The 15,053-nt window shown below is 43.2% G+C and overlaps 1 protein-coding gene across 1 annotated transcript in view; it reads right to left on the bottom strand.

Annotated features, from left to right (window-relative positions):
* Positions 1–15,053, bottom strand: part of LOC103564288 (guanylate cyclase 2G-like) — a 59,038-nt gene that overhangs the window by 7,291 nt on the left and 36,694 nt on the right. The window contains 8 exon segments of the mRNA XM_070589957.1: positions 2,141–2,246; positions 3,475–3,566; positions 4,833–4,931; positions 6,107–6,281; positions 8,025–8,217; positions 9,118–9,258; positions 10,261–10,370; positions 10,372–10,441. Of these exon segments, the coding sequence (XP_070446058.1) occupies positions 2,142–2,246; positions 3,475–3,566; positions 4,833–4,931; positions 6,107–6,281; positions 8,025–8,217; positions 9,118–9,258; positions 10,261–10,370; positions 10,372–10,441 (985 nt within the window). The 3' untranslated portion in view covers position 2,141.

Below are 15,053 nucleotides of genomic sequence, written 5' to 3'. Positions count from 1 at the left end.
CTGTGTATGCACATGTGTGTACATATGTTTTATATGTTTGTGTGTGTGCAGACGCCAAATGTTTATAATATTGAATGAAGAAGGCAGAGGTAACAAAGTCTTTATTTTATGAACCTAACTTACATAAGCATGTAGGCTAGAGAACAAACACACATGCACTTCACCCAAATACAAAGATGGGATAATAACAGACGATCTCCATATCCCACCCCATCCCTACATCTGTGTATCATTTTCTAAGGCTTTTTAAATGTAACAATATCGGATTGCTTAGTTATGTCTACACTTTCATACATACCTCTATTAGTTCTTAATATACTGCATTACTACTATATATGCTGCCTCCCTCCAACTAAATGGAGAGCTAAAGATTAAGGAAAGTTTCATGTTTTCTTCTGTCCCCCAATGTGGTACTTAGCACAGAGTAACTGCTTAATAAATGCTCCTTGTTCATGTCCATATGGATAAAGGACGGATAGATGGATGGATGGATGGATGGATGGATGGATGGATGGACAGATGGATGGGAACTGGCCCATCTCTCTAAGAGACCTCATAGCAGAGGTTGCCTTGTTCCCTTTAATGGTGGAATAAAGTGTTTCAGATCCAGAAGCCAAGATCCCCAACAAGAGAAGACATTATGAGACATGAGAAGATAAATTTTGGCCCATTGTCTCCATGCTAGGGTAGCAGAAGACACACCCCTGTCCCTTTCATATAAATGCCTTCTGCCTTCCTTATTTCTAAACATCAGTCAAAAGCTTTCAATCCTTGACACTGAAGGCCTGTGGAGAGGAGCAGAACCTACCATAAAGAAAATGGAATCATGTTATAGAAAATAAAGTCTGCGAAAATCCTAGAGTTTAGTCGCCCACCCTGGGCAGAAGAAAAGTCCAGCCGACAGAAGCGCTTAGAAGCTTGGTGGAGATGAGACTGCAAAGCACTTCCCTTGGCTCCTATTTAGAGTCTCGCCTCCTGAAGAAAGGCAAGAACTCCACCAAACCTTCTGTAAAATTTGGTATTAAAGGCTCTCAACCCACCAAAACGTAGTTTATTTCCCTATTCAGAGTTCAACAATATCTCCACAAAGGCAGCTCACAGGTCAAGCGAAAAAGAAAACATTCTCATTGGTTTCCACTTCTTCAGTCATAGGAAATTCAACAGGAAAAGGTCTCAGACACGATATATCATTTAAATCACTCTGCCATATTCAGAAGCAACCACACGGAAGACAATCTGGATGCGAGGAGTCGCAAGAGATAAAGCAAGAAGTATTGTAAATGCATTAGCAGTTCAGTAAATCTATTAAACAACATGGGATCCTATTTGTGTAAAGGGGGAAATATTCATATCAGAGTGGATAGAGCTCATCTTTGCTGGACATTTTAAAAAAAAAAAGTACTTCATAACTGAGTGAAAAATTCTATTTAAAATGCAAGCTTTGACTGTATCCCGTGCTCAGTGGATAGGAAAAAATATATACAATAAATTGAGAACAGGACATCATCCATTTGGAAGCTGCAGTGCTCAAAGGAAGTTAGAACCAGGGACCAGGCCTTCTGGTAACTAGACTGCAGGGGTCCTGTCTGCTTGGAACTGCCCGGGTCGGGTTGGCTTTCAGTGCTTGCTCAATCAAACCTTAAAGCTTCATCTCCTGAACACATTCTGGAGGTGCCTTCTCATATGCATTCCTATCTCCTTGCAGGCTCTTTAGCTGATAAGGAAATAAGCACTAAAGGTTAGGGAGCAGCCGCCTTGCACAGGAAGGTGGGGTGGGTGGGGCCTGTCGGCCCAGGCTTTGTTCTCCTGCTTTCCCCTCGCCCAGAATGAATTGGGTTCGCTGCAAATCGCAAGCTAATAGGCCGGAAATATCTGGCAGCCAAGGCAGGCTTACTGGCAGGTCTGGGAGCAACAGCCCAGCCCTGGCCCCCCAGGAAACGAGTTCACCACATCCAGCTCTTCCAGCTCCAAGTGTGCTTTGGGCCACAGAACTCAGAGTGGGAAGAGGAGGCCAGCTAGATGGATCCCCCTACTGGGAGATTGACTCAACACCCTGGAAGTACATCCCCTACGTGGTATATTTAACGCACCTCACAGACTTTCCTGAGACCCCACAGACATCTTCAGAAAAGACACTCACCTCAGAAGATCTCTGGGAATTTAGCTTCTTTCTCAGTAAATTCAGGGAGTGGAATAGTGAAGCCTGCTTTGCCTTTCAACCAGAAAGTTGTTTGTTCTCCTTTCCCCTGTGGGAGGGAAAGGAGAGCGATGGTGACTCAGAGGAGAGGCTGCCTGTGAGATGTGGCCTCTGAGCAGACGACTCAGTCTCCCGTGCTGCTTACTGAAAACGCTGTTTGTAGCCAGACCCGCAACTAGGCAGGAGCTGCCTCAGTGAGGAAAAGGCCTCGTTGTGAATGAAATCTTGATGACTCCCTTGGGCTTTGGTGATGAGCCTCGATGGACAGTCAGCAATGGCCTAGGGGTGAGGACCAGTGGGAGCTAAAGTTTGTTGCAAAGAAAATCTTTAAAAGATAGTAATGAAGCCTATTGGCTCTTACTATGAGTGGGGCACCAGGTGAAGCCCCTCACATGCACGTTCACATTTAATCCTCGCATCCACCCTTTGAGGGCAGTATTATCACCATTCCCATTTTACAGATGACAAAACCAAGCCCCCAAATCAGACAGCTAGTAAATAGTGGGACAGGATTCAAAGCTAGGGCTATACTGCTGCCTTCTAGAAAATTCTTCCTCTTTCCTGAAGTCAGTTGATCAAATACAGCAAGCCAGGAGCAGACTCAGCAAACGAGGAGTTGATGCCACCCCCTTACCTTTCACTTCTCTCCCTGGACCCCACTCCCACCCAAACACCCAATATCTTAGTAACCACCCACCACTCCTACTGTGAAAATCTCCAAGATGTTGTTGAGAATATCTCAAGAGGAGCACCCCCCCCAACCCCAAAAGGGCAGTGTTTATCGGAAAGAAGATCATGGTAAGTTTCAGTAACAGACTGAAGACCAGGATGGAGGAGAAGGCAGAAGGAAAGGGGAGAAATATTTAAATGTATAGAGATGAGGTCCTAGTACCCCCAAACCAGTGGGCTTCTCTCTCCCCTGTGAGCTTCATGATTCCTGGGCTTGTATTAGCTGTTACTTTGTGTGGGAGATGAGACTGGGGTATTCAAGGGGAGGCCGGGAGACCATTAGTGGCAAAGAGAAAGGAGGCATCCCATAAAGGGTTGGTCTAGGTGGGAGACAAGGTGTTTTCTGTCATAGATTCCATGTCTGACTCTTTGAGGGAACCATACAGTCCTGTCTGAAGGAAGAAGACCTAGAAACACGAGCACCTCCCAATGGACCTTAGAGGTCTCCACACACCACAGCGTGGAGATTCGTTCATCTTGCCAAGTTCCTCAACACCTCCATCAGAGACCCCAATGGGGCAGGTGGGGTACAGTTTGCCAGGTCTTACCTTGACTGGAGTGGTGCCTCTCTTCTGCAGATCATACCCTCCCAGCGCCAGCAGGGCACCTGCAGTGCTCTGAGAGACGTGAATCCGGAGAGCTGCCATGAACCAGTCATTGCCTAGTTATCGCCTTGATCATGACTCTCACACAGGTGTCAGCGGGACAGCGGCTGCCGTGGAGGGGAATGTTGCACTGCTCAAAGTCTCTCATTAAGCAAATCACAGACAACCTCTCTGAAGTCTGGGACCCTTGGGCTGGGACCCCCAACCATCCAAGCATCGCTCAGACACTCCTGGGTGCTGCTCAAGCTTTAATATACTCACTTTAGAATCAGAAGGCAGAACTGACTCCATATCCAAGTTGATACTCCTCATGGAGGGAAATCAGGTGGGCTCTTCAGGCTTCTTAGGATGATACCAGAGCCGAACGTATCACTGAAAATGTTGTTTGTAACCAGAACTGCAAACAGAGTCAGGTTTGGAGCCTACATAAGCAGTTCCACTTTCAAAATTTATCCTGAAAATCTTGATTTACAAGCTAAACGAGGGGTAAAAATCTGTGTTTGAGATGTGGTGGATTAAGTTAAACAATGACATAATCAGAGGGGGAAAACTTTTTTATGTATTTTTATATATTGTGGGAAATTTACATATTCGAGAGAATGTTAACCTAAACTCTTTGAAACTTAAATCACTGAGTAATTATTTTTTCCAGCTGATAAATGTCTCAGCTGATAAATGGCATACATGTGTCTCGCAATAGTCAATGCAATAGAAATTACTGTAAAGCAAAATAGTATGATGTTCCCCGGAGTTCTCGGCCATTGATTTCTTCTGCATCACCAGAACCATACTCTACATCAGGGAAGAGCAAATTACCACCCATGGGCCAAATCCAGCCCACCACCTGTGTTTGCAAATAAAGTTTTATTGGAACATGGCCACACACATTCAGTTACATATTGTCTATGGCTGCTTTCACACTACAATTGCAGTTAAGTAGTTGTATCAGAGACAATGGCCTGCAAAGCCTAAAATATTTATTGTCTGGCCCTGGACAGAAAAAGTTTGCAAACTCCTGCTCTTCATTTAAATGATCTTATTGTATGTGCACCTGACTTTAGAATGGAAAGTCTTAGAAGGAGTAAGTTGTGTGTGTTTACACAGCTCCATAGAGAGAACAGTACAAAACCTTGTCTACAAAGCTTGTGATCAGTGTTGTCTCGAGTGGATAACGATCTTATTCTCCAAACGGAAAACTGTAGAAAATGCAAATGAGTCCTCTCAAAATAGTCTCTGGTGAAAGAGAGCAGACTGGAGGGACAGCAAGACTGTGTTTGCAAAGTGCTATAAATGATACCCACGCAAACTGCTACTTTCCATTCCGGATGCCATGTTCACAGTGTCTCCAAACAGACAGTATCTAGGCATGGTGACTCCCACCACGCCGGCCACCACAGGGCCTACAAAGGGAAGAACAGAAGGGCATACCCAGTCTGCATTTCCCAAGGACTAGACCCCATGATGCACATTAAGTCAACAAATGCAATTCAACAAACATTTGTTGAGTGCCTTCTTGGGGCAAAGCTTGGTAATCGATCCTAGGGTTTAATGAGGCAACCTATGGAACCCACAGACTTCTGGTGGGAAACAACATAATTAAACGTTACAGACTGAATGTTTGTGTGTCCCCCCCACCCCACCCCCAAATTCATATGTTCAAGCCCTCAACCCTCAAATAATGGTATTAGGAGGAGGGGCCTTTGGGAGGTAATTAGGTTCAGATGAGGTCATGAGGGTGGGGCCCTTATGCCAGCATTAGTGTCCTTATAAGAAGAGGAAGAGACACCAGAGCTCTCTCAATTTCTCCACTGTGTGAGGACACAACTGGAAGGCAGTCTTCTGCAGTACAGGAAGAGGGCCCTCACCAGAACCAGTCCATGCTGGCATCCTGATCTTGGACTTCCCAGCCTCCAGAACTGTGAGAAATTAAATATCTATTGTTTAAGCCACCTAGTCTATGGTATTTTGTTATAACGACTGAGCTAAGACAGAAATTAATGACAATGCTATTCATGTACTAGAGATGTAAACAAAGCCACAGGGGCACAAATACGGGAGTAATTAATTCTGATTAGGGGTCAGGTTTTACTTTAGTTAAGCCTTGGAGGATAGGTAGGAGCAGGGCCAGCTACATAATTTGCAGGGCCCAGTGCAAAATGAAAATAAGGGACCCCTCATTCAAAAGTTATTAAGAATTTCAAGACAGTGATGGAAGAGAATTAAACCAAGTGCAGGTCACTTCTGCTCAGGTCACACGCCCATGAGTTTGACAAAAACAGAACAGATCAAAGGGCATTTGACGCAGAGGCATGGAGGAAAAGCAGCCCGATATAACTGCTCTGGTTTTTGGTCTCCTCCTTATTTTTGGTTCAACACCTTGAAGTCTTAGTGTGTCTATTATCAAGCAATCGGGCTAACTGGAAATACACATGCTAAGACAATTCAACCTTTTATTTCCCCTGGAGATGTTACCATCTATTTCAGGGTTCCTAAATCCTCCGACCTAGGACTTGAGCTCAGAATTACCTGCCGCCACACCTGGACCATAAGGCCACCTGCCATCAGTGTTATCTACCTGTGTGGAGGCCAATTCGAAGCTTGAGCTTCTCTTCAGGCATGTGCCCAATCTGGAAGTGAATGTTGGCTCTGAGAAACTGCAAGGACATTGTGGCAATCTCGCCCACATGTTGGGTTCCATTGTGGATGGGAAGTCTACTAGCCACCATGTATGCATCTCCAATGGTTTCAACCTGAAAATAAAGCAACAAGGTGACCTTGTGTCCTCCAGGAGGGAGGTCAGGAGTGGAGGCGGGCTCAGAGACCAAGGCCCCTCATTACTGACCCCTGCTTTGAGGCTTCATATACTGAGGGGTCACACTCCCTGACCTCTACTCCATCCAAGTGCCAGCCTTTCCTCAAGTTCCTGCTCTCGTCCTGGTTCTTCCACAAAGCCTTCCTTCCCTGAGCCCTTCTCCCCACTGTCACTGCTTCCTCCTCTGAAATCTGACAGTGGTGTGACCATATTTCCCAACCCAAGTTCAAAACCAGTTAGATAGGCAGCAGTGTACTGATGAGGTAAATTGCAAAGGATCACATGGATCAAGTAGAATCCATCTTATGGAACCTGAAATGTCTTCACCCCACACAAGGACTCTTATATACATTGTATACATATGTATATTTACACAAAATATATACATTTATACATATATATAAATGTATGTATCTGCCTGATCTGTCCTCTTCTCTCCCAATCCTCCTAATAAAATCAGCTTTCAGATCCTTCATTCACAACAGAGAATAAACGACAAGCGTAAACTTAAAGTTATAGTCCTTTCCAGATCCATTTGCATTCTAGCAGAATCCAAAGATACTGCGATAAAGGTGGAATTTCAGGCCTTAGCCAGGCAGTCGGAATACCCCTGTCTCCTGGTGACCCTGAAATTACAGACTCAACTAGTACACGAGTCTAAGTCTTCCTAGGGTACCTCTCTTCACCATGAGCACATCTTTTAGAAATACAAACTGATTTTAGCATTAGCTAATGCAAAACATAACTGAGAAGATAGCACTAAGAGGAAGTCCCAGAGGAGGTCCCCCCAAGCAGAGCCGGTCCTGTTTTGTTGGGTGTGTGTGATCTGCTCTTTGAGATATCCATGTCATCCTTTCTTTCACCCTCAGGGATAACCATTGAGGACCTGTCACTCAGGGACATGACCACACTGTCCCCCAAATGTCCCTGACCCTAGGGCCATAGGGAGAGCCCTGCAATCACGGTCAGAGCTGGTGCACTTGAGGCTGCCTACCAGGCGTGTGTGAACATGGGTACTGTCCCAGGAGTCACCATCTGGCCCATCTGAAAAGTCAGAAAACACCTAAAGCAGCCGTCATCACCACCACCTGAACGAGGCCAAATTATTTGTTCTTGCTCTTCTCCCTCCAAAATGGTTTTGCACACTAGGTGACCACGTTCATACACCCCAGGGTAGCACCAGGCAGGTAGCTGTCTCACCTTTAGCCATGGGTCCAATAGTCTAAACTCAGGAGTCTGTCTTCACCTGAATTGCTAAGGATCACATTAACAGAAGTGGGACTCACACAAGATCCAAAGACAGCCTTTCAAGGAGAGCACATGGGAGCCTCTCTGTCTCTGAAGGAAATACGTTCAGGAGGCAACTGGCAGAATTAGCCAGTGGAAGGTCAAGGCCTCTTTTAGAAATGTGTTTACCACAAGATATAATAATGGAAGGAAACAGAGGGAACAACTGATGATTCTTGACAAGCACCTACTTCTTTGATTAATCAAGCACTTTCCCAAGAAAACAAACAAGAATAAGATATTGAGTTTCTGTCAGGAATCGAGATAGACTGCCAGCCTGAAATAGAGCCTTCCTCCTGGCTGACGTCTAGGGCTGCGTTCATCCTCACTCACACCCGGAGACAGCCGACAAGGAGCTCATGTTCCCTCACAACCCAGGAGCCAGGTGTCTCACCTTATACACATCATAAGTTTTAATGATGTGATTGAATAAACTGTACAGGTCATTAAGGAGCTTTACAACTTGCAAGGGGGAGCTGAGAGAACACAGTTTTGTGAATCCAACAATGTCAGAGAAAAAGATTGTCACGGACTTAAAATTTTCTGGTTCCACAGAACTTCCAGCTCTGAGCTGTTCTCCAGTGAAGCTGAAATCAGAGAGCAGGACCATTTTTGAACAGTACCTTATTCATCTTTCTCCTGTAGACCCCTACAAACTCACCCTGTAGATGCTTTTGCTTCAATGAGTTGGGTTTTCAGTTGACAAAATCCATCGTCTAGAGGGATTCTTTTGACACCCATTTCTCCACCTGCATTTTCTCTAAAGAGATATTTTAATTGGTGGGTATGGATTGGGGAGGCGGGACGGGCAGGTCACAGAAACATCTTTACAGAAAGGATTTTCTCCCTAAAGGCACTTCATTGTCTCCTATTGGTTATAGAGTTTGATTGTAAAGACTCGATCTGCAGAAGTGTAAGCAAATATAAGCATTCACTAATGCACAAATTAATATTTTGCTTCTATCAAACAATCTTGCATTAACACGTTCAAATCCCCAACCCAGCTTCTTTGTCGAGACACACAAGAAAGGTGTGGGATTTTAACAGCCGATGCTTCTGCCAAGTGCTTAGAGAATGCAGAGGTGAAAGCAGAGGCAAAAATGAAGCAAGTTTTGGATGTGAAGTCATGGGTATATATTATATCGTGCAAAGGCTTTGGACTACAATCTGAAATACTGGGAAGTTAGCAATTCATCAGACTCATGAAACTAGAGCGCCATCTAGTGGTTCCTCTCTTATTGCTGAATCCACCATCTTCCATGCAAAAGACCTACACTCTCTATTCCTATGGATTCAAGGGCTTTTGCCTCTATCTCCCTTTATAGGGTGTGCCTAATTACACGCAAAATACTTGACCCATTTTACAAGAAACTGATGTCCTCCTAGGAAAAGAACAAAGGAAATATTCTCTCCATGTGGGGCCTCCTTAGATAGTGACGCTGTTGCTTCCTGGGTTCCTTTGTCAAGGCCCCAGTGCTTTGGGATACCTGGACAGCATTGTGGACAGAAGCTTATCCACCTTCCTCTTCTCTGCCATCCGCTAGTTGGTCCTCTCTTCCACCACCTCCTGCAGGTGATTGGCATATGCTTCCAGCTTGCTCATCATATTGTCTAGTATGTTCACATGGCTTTAAAAGAATCCAGACATTAACATATTTTCCAAGAACTTTACGGCCTCAGTGGAGTACAACTTTCAACTATACATTCCAAGAAAACGTGCCTCACTCTTAAGGTTTCCTACTTAATTGTTGCCAATGGACAACAGTGAAATGACAAGGGCAATGGGGCCATGTGGCAGCATGGAGACTGCCCTTTACCAGCTCTTGATCTTGAGCTGCACCTTTCATTCCTCTGAGCCTCAGTTTCTTCATCAGGAAAAAGGGGATAATGATACATACCTTACAGTGTTGTTCTGAGGATTCAGGGAGACAATGGGTGCAACGTGTCTAGGGCTGTGTCTGGCACCCAGTGGGCACTCAACAAATAGTGGCCTTCACTGGCCTTCCCTCACTCTCCAACAATCTCTACACCACTGTCATGGTCAATCAAAAATGTAGATTTCAGAACAGGTCATTCTTTTCTTTTCAGATGGCAACACCAGACGGTTTCTTTCTAGTTGACGGATGTCAGGGGCACGTCTCCATCATACAGGCTCTTGTTTTAGAAGGGTCTTCAGAAAAATCTCTTAAATTCCTCATTTTTCAGATGAGGAGACTGAGGTTCACATAGAAAATAGGCTTGCCTTAACATTGGAGGCCATATTTTCTGAGTAAAATGTCATGACTGATCCAAGACATACTATTTAAAACTATTTTGATATGGAAAACACAGAATATATTGCTTAGCGACATCTGGAACAGACAAAAGAAGGTGATGGAAGTACTGATGTCTGATCCATTTTTATATCATTTATGAAATAAAAGGAGCATTTACCACTCTACTTCAACCGGCATGTAGTACAGTGCTTTGCATATGGTAGGCATTGAGTGAGTATGTGATGAATAAATGAATGAGTGGAGGAATAAATGAATGAGAGGAGTGAGCCACACAGAACCAATCACAGCCATATAGTTTTAAACTACCAGTGGTTAAATGATTAGGAGAAAATGTCTGTCACACATATAACTCACCCTTTGGGACAGGCTTCACGTAAAATTTCTTGATGGAAGCGAAAGTGGGCCTTTTCTCTGGAGACATCCCAACACACCCTCACCACGACCACGATCTTTTTACTGCATGCACTTCTCCTCTGCCAGGGAAGGTCAAAGTGGAACTGATGCTGTGGGCTCTTTGATTTGGCTGATGATCTCTGAAATTCATTTTGAGTTTAGCTAGCCAAATTTCTGAACTTTATGCCATTTACTACACTTCACTTTAAACATATGTGCTCTTAAATTTGTAAATTGAGTTTTTAAGTAAATTAAACAGATTAGAATTTCAGAGAAATTTGAATGTTTTAATAGAAATATTCTGAATCCTCCTGGAAAATGAAGAACCCTAACGTAAAACTTATAAGCACTTCCTAATTAACCTGCTTTTAGATTAAGTTTTTTTCTAATAGAACTTTTCTTCAAGTGAAGCATATTTCTATACGATTTCAGGAGTGTATAGCATCTGGTATTGGAAATCCCCAAAATGTGCTTTATGAAAGTTTGCATTCCATTTAATATGTTACATAAAAGTTATTTTAACAAATAATGAATGTTACCACCATGTTCTGCCTGTGTCCAACTTTGTAAACCCTACTTTCTTTCACGTCCTCATTGGCTTTTATGACATTCATTAAACATTCTGCTTCTGTAAAGGAAATATTTTGAGAACAATGTATACATCGTTGGGTACAAAAATACCTTGGGTGAAATAACATGGCTCAATCTCGAGTACATATTACTAAGTATAAGAAGCAAGTCTTGAGTGACATCAGCATTATGGCAGAGTGAGTTGCTCCCTTTGTCTCTCCCCTCTAAGGTGCAACAAGTTGGGCATTCATTGACCAACAAAGGACTCCCTGCACAGCACACCAGAACACCTGAGAGATCCATGCCTCTATACATCTGAACATGGGTGGACTGGACCTCCGGGAGGTAGTGGAACTAGGGGAGCAGCTCCCTCCACCTCCCCCAGTAGCCCCTCTCCCAAACAGAACCAGCACTTTGCAGTGGCAGCATTCTAAAACATGGATCCTCACACCAGCAAATAGATTAAAAAGCAAGACCCATCATTTTCAGGGGCAAACATGGCACTCACGGCTTAGCCTCTGCCAGCCACCCCCAGCAGTGGCTGGTGGTGCATTATGTCCTGAGGTGTTAGGACACACAGTGGTCCTGGCCACTCAGCCCCCTCTCTAGCCCCTGGAAGTTGTGCTGGTCTTCCCAGCAGTGGGGACAGCCTCCAAAACATGGATTCCCCTGGCTGGGGTGGCACACTCTGACCTGAGGTTCCAAAAAGCACAATGGCACATGCCAGCAACCAGAGGCTGCAGGACCAATGACAACACCTACGGCTTAACCCCTGCCCCTCCCCTAGCAGTGGCAGGTGGTACCTGCAACCCGAGGCTTCAGAAACCACTGCAGGACCCATGAACAAGCCCCCAGTGGTGACATGCCCAACACCAGCTCTACCAGCAGTGGGGGCTGCATACAAGACCCTGGGCCCCCAGCAGTGACAGAAACACCTGTGAACCTAGTGCCCCTGCAGCAGTGCTGCCAGCACCCCCAGACAACCCAGGAACATTAGCACAGGTAGTGCATGCGGCACAGTACCCGAGCCCATGGAGAGCCTGCAGAGAGCCAATGGAGGAACACAAGACCTAGGTGACCACAGAAGCAGCAGAAGTGCTCACAGCCTGGTGATCTTAGTGGTAACACCTGAGACTGCAGTGACATCATAAGCAACAGGGCACCAGCAACCTCAGAGGTACAAACAGCACAAGGAAGACACTGACAATGCCTCTAGCAGAGGCAGAGGAGGGTGGAAAGTGCAGCTCTCAAATACGACCAGAAGCAGCTCGAAACCAAAGTGATCAAAGCCTTACCCAAATAAGAAAGGTGGTTATTACCACAAATGTGCTGGCAGAGGATCAACTCATCAGATACCATGAAGAACTAAGGTAACACAGTGGAACAGAAAGAAAATGGCAACTCTCTAGAAACCAAACTTGAAGTCACAGAAGATTCCAATCTAACTGACAGAGGATTCAAAACAGTGGCCATAAGGAAACTCAGAAAGACAGTTCAATGAGCTCAGGAATAAAATTAATGAACAGAAGGACTACTTCACCAAGGAGATGGAAACTCCAAAAAACAAAAAACACCAAACAGAAATTCTGGAGATGAAAAACGCAATTAATGAGATGAAAAATAAAGTAGAAAGCATTGTAAATAGAGCAGACCATGTGAAAGAAAGAATTCGTGAGTTCAAAGATACAAATCTAGAAATGATTCCGGTGGGAGAGGACAGAGAACTAAGATTTTCAAAAAATGAAGAGATTCTGGGGCTGGCCCAGTGGCATAGTGGTTAAGTTTGCACACTCCACTTCGGCGGCCTGGGGTTCACCAGTTCAGATCCTGGGCATGGACCTACACACTGCTTATCAAGCCATGCTGTGGCAGGCATCCTACACATAAAATAGAGGAAGATTGGCACAGATGTTAGCTCAGGGCCAAGCTTCCTCAGCAAAAAGAGGAGGATTGGCAGCAGATGTTAGCTCAGGACTAACCTTCCTCAAAAAAAAAAAAATAAAAGAAGCAATTCTACAAGAAATATCTGACTCAATTAGGAAAAGCAACATAAGGATAATGAGTATTCCAGAAGGAGAAGAGAGGGAGAAAGGAGCGGAGAGCTTAATCAAAGAAATAATAGCTGAGACCTTCCCAAATCTAAGTAAGGAACTGGATATACATGTATATGAAGCAAATATAACTCCTAATTGTCTCAATGCAAAATGACCATCTCCAAGGCATATTATATTAAAACTGTCAAAAGTCAATGACAAAGAAGTAACATTAAGGGTGTCCAGAAAGAAGAAAATAACTTACAAAGGACCCCATCCTCACCCCAAATCAGGCTACCAGTGGATTTCTAAGCAGAAACTCTAGGCTAGGAGAAAGTGGAATGATATATTCAAAATACTTAAAGACAAAAACTCTCAGCCAAGAATACTCTATCCAGCAAAGTTATCCTTCAGATATGATGGAGAAATAAAGACTTTCCTAGACAAACAAAAGCTGAGGGAGCCCATTGCCACTAGACTTGCCTTACAAGAAATGTTGAAAGGAGCCCTCCTACTTGAAACAAAAAGGCAAATGTTAACAGTGCTTTGAGCAAGGTGATAAATAGACAGACGGAATCAGAAAATTGCAACTCTATATCAGAATAGGTTAGTAAACACTTGGTTAAAACATAAAAATTAAAGGGAAAGAAAGCATCAAAAGTAACTATAACGACTTCAATTTGGTAACAAAGTCACAACACAAAAAATGATAATTTGTGATGACAAAAACAGAAGAGGAAAAGGAAAAGGATGGAACTGGCATAGGCTAATGAAGATAAGATGCTATCAGCAGAAAAAGGACTATCTCAACTACAAGATCTTCTATACAAACCTCATGGTAATCTGAAAACAAAAAATCAGAGCACAGTCACAAATCATAAATAAACAGGAAACTGAGAAAAACATCACAGAAAACCACCAAACTGAAATGGCAGCCAGAAATACAGGGAAAGAAACAATGGAAATATAGAACAACCAGAAAACAAAAGATAAAATGGAAGTATTAAGCCCTCATATATCAGTATTCACTCTAAATGTATGTGGATTAAAGTCACTAATCAAAAGACAGAGTGGTTGGATAGATTAAAAAACAAAACCCAACAATGTGCTGCCTCCAGGAAACACATCTCAGCTCTAAAGATGAACAAAGATTCAGAGTGAAGGGATGGAAGATGATACACCAAGCAAATGGCAGGCAAAAGAAAGCAGGTGTAGCCATACTTATATCAGACAAAATAGACTTCAAGCCAAAAAAGATAGCCAGACACACACATGGACGTTATATTATGACAACAGAGGCATTCCACCAAGAAGACATAACAGTTATTTATATACATGCACCTAACATAGGCGCACCAAAGAATATAAAGCAACTATTAACAGACCTAAAGGAAGAAACTGAGAGCAACACAATAATAGTAAGGGACTTTAATACCCCACTTACATCAACAGATGTATCATCCAGACAGAAAGTCAACAAGGAAACAATGGCCTTAAATGAAATTCTAGACCAGGTGGACTTATTAGATACATTTAGAACATTCCACCCCAAAGCAGCAGAATACACATTGTTTCCAAATGCACATGGGACATTCTCAAAGATAGACCATATGTTGGGAAACAAAACAAGCGTCAATAAATTTAAGAAGATTGAAATCATATCAAGCATCTTTTCTGACCACAATGGTATGAAACTAGAAACCAACAAGAAGAAAGCTGGAAAAGTCACAAATATGTGGAGACTAAGCAACATGCTACTGAACAACTATTGGATCAATGAAGAAGTCAAGGAGAAATCAAAAAATACCTGGAGACAAATGAAAAGAAAATACAATATACCAAAACTTATGGGATGCAGCAAAAGCTGTACTAAGAAGGAAGTATATAGCAATACAGGCCTACTTTAAGAAACAAGAAAAATCTCAAATAAACAATCTAACAGTATACCTAAAAGAACAAGAAAAATAAGAACAAACAAAGCCCAAAGTCAGTAGAGGAAAGGAAATAATAAAAAATCAGAGCAGAAATAAATGAAATGGCAACTAAAAAAACATAGAAACAATCAATGAAAGTAAGAGCTGGTTCTTTGAAAAGATAAACAAAATTGACAAACACTTAGCTAGACACATTAAGAAAAAAAGAGAGAAGGCT

Source organism: Equus przewalskii, chromosome 1 (assembly GCF_037783145.1).
Source record: "Equus przewalskii isolate Varuska chromosome 1, EquPr2, whole genome shotgun sequence".
Lineage (NCBI taxonomy): Eukaryota > Metazoa > Chordata > Mammalia > Perissodactyla > Equidae > Equus > Equus przewalskii.
This window is presented reverse-complemented; position numbering and strand designations above follow the sequence as displayed.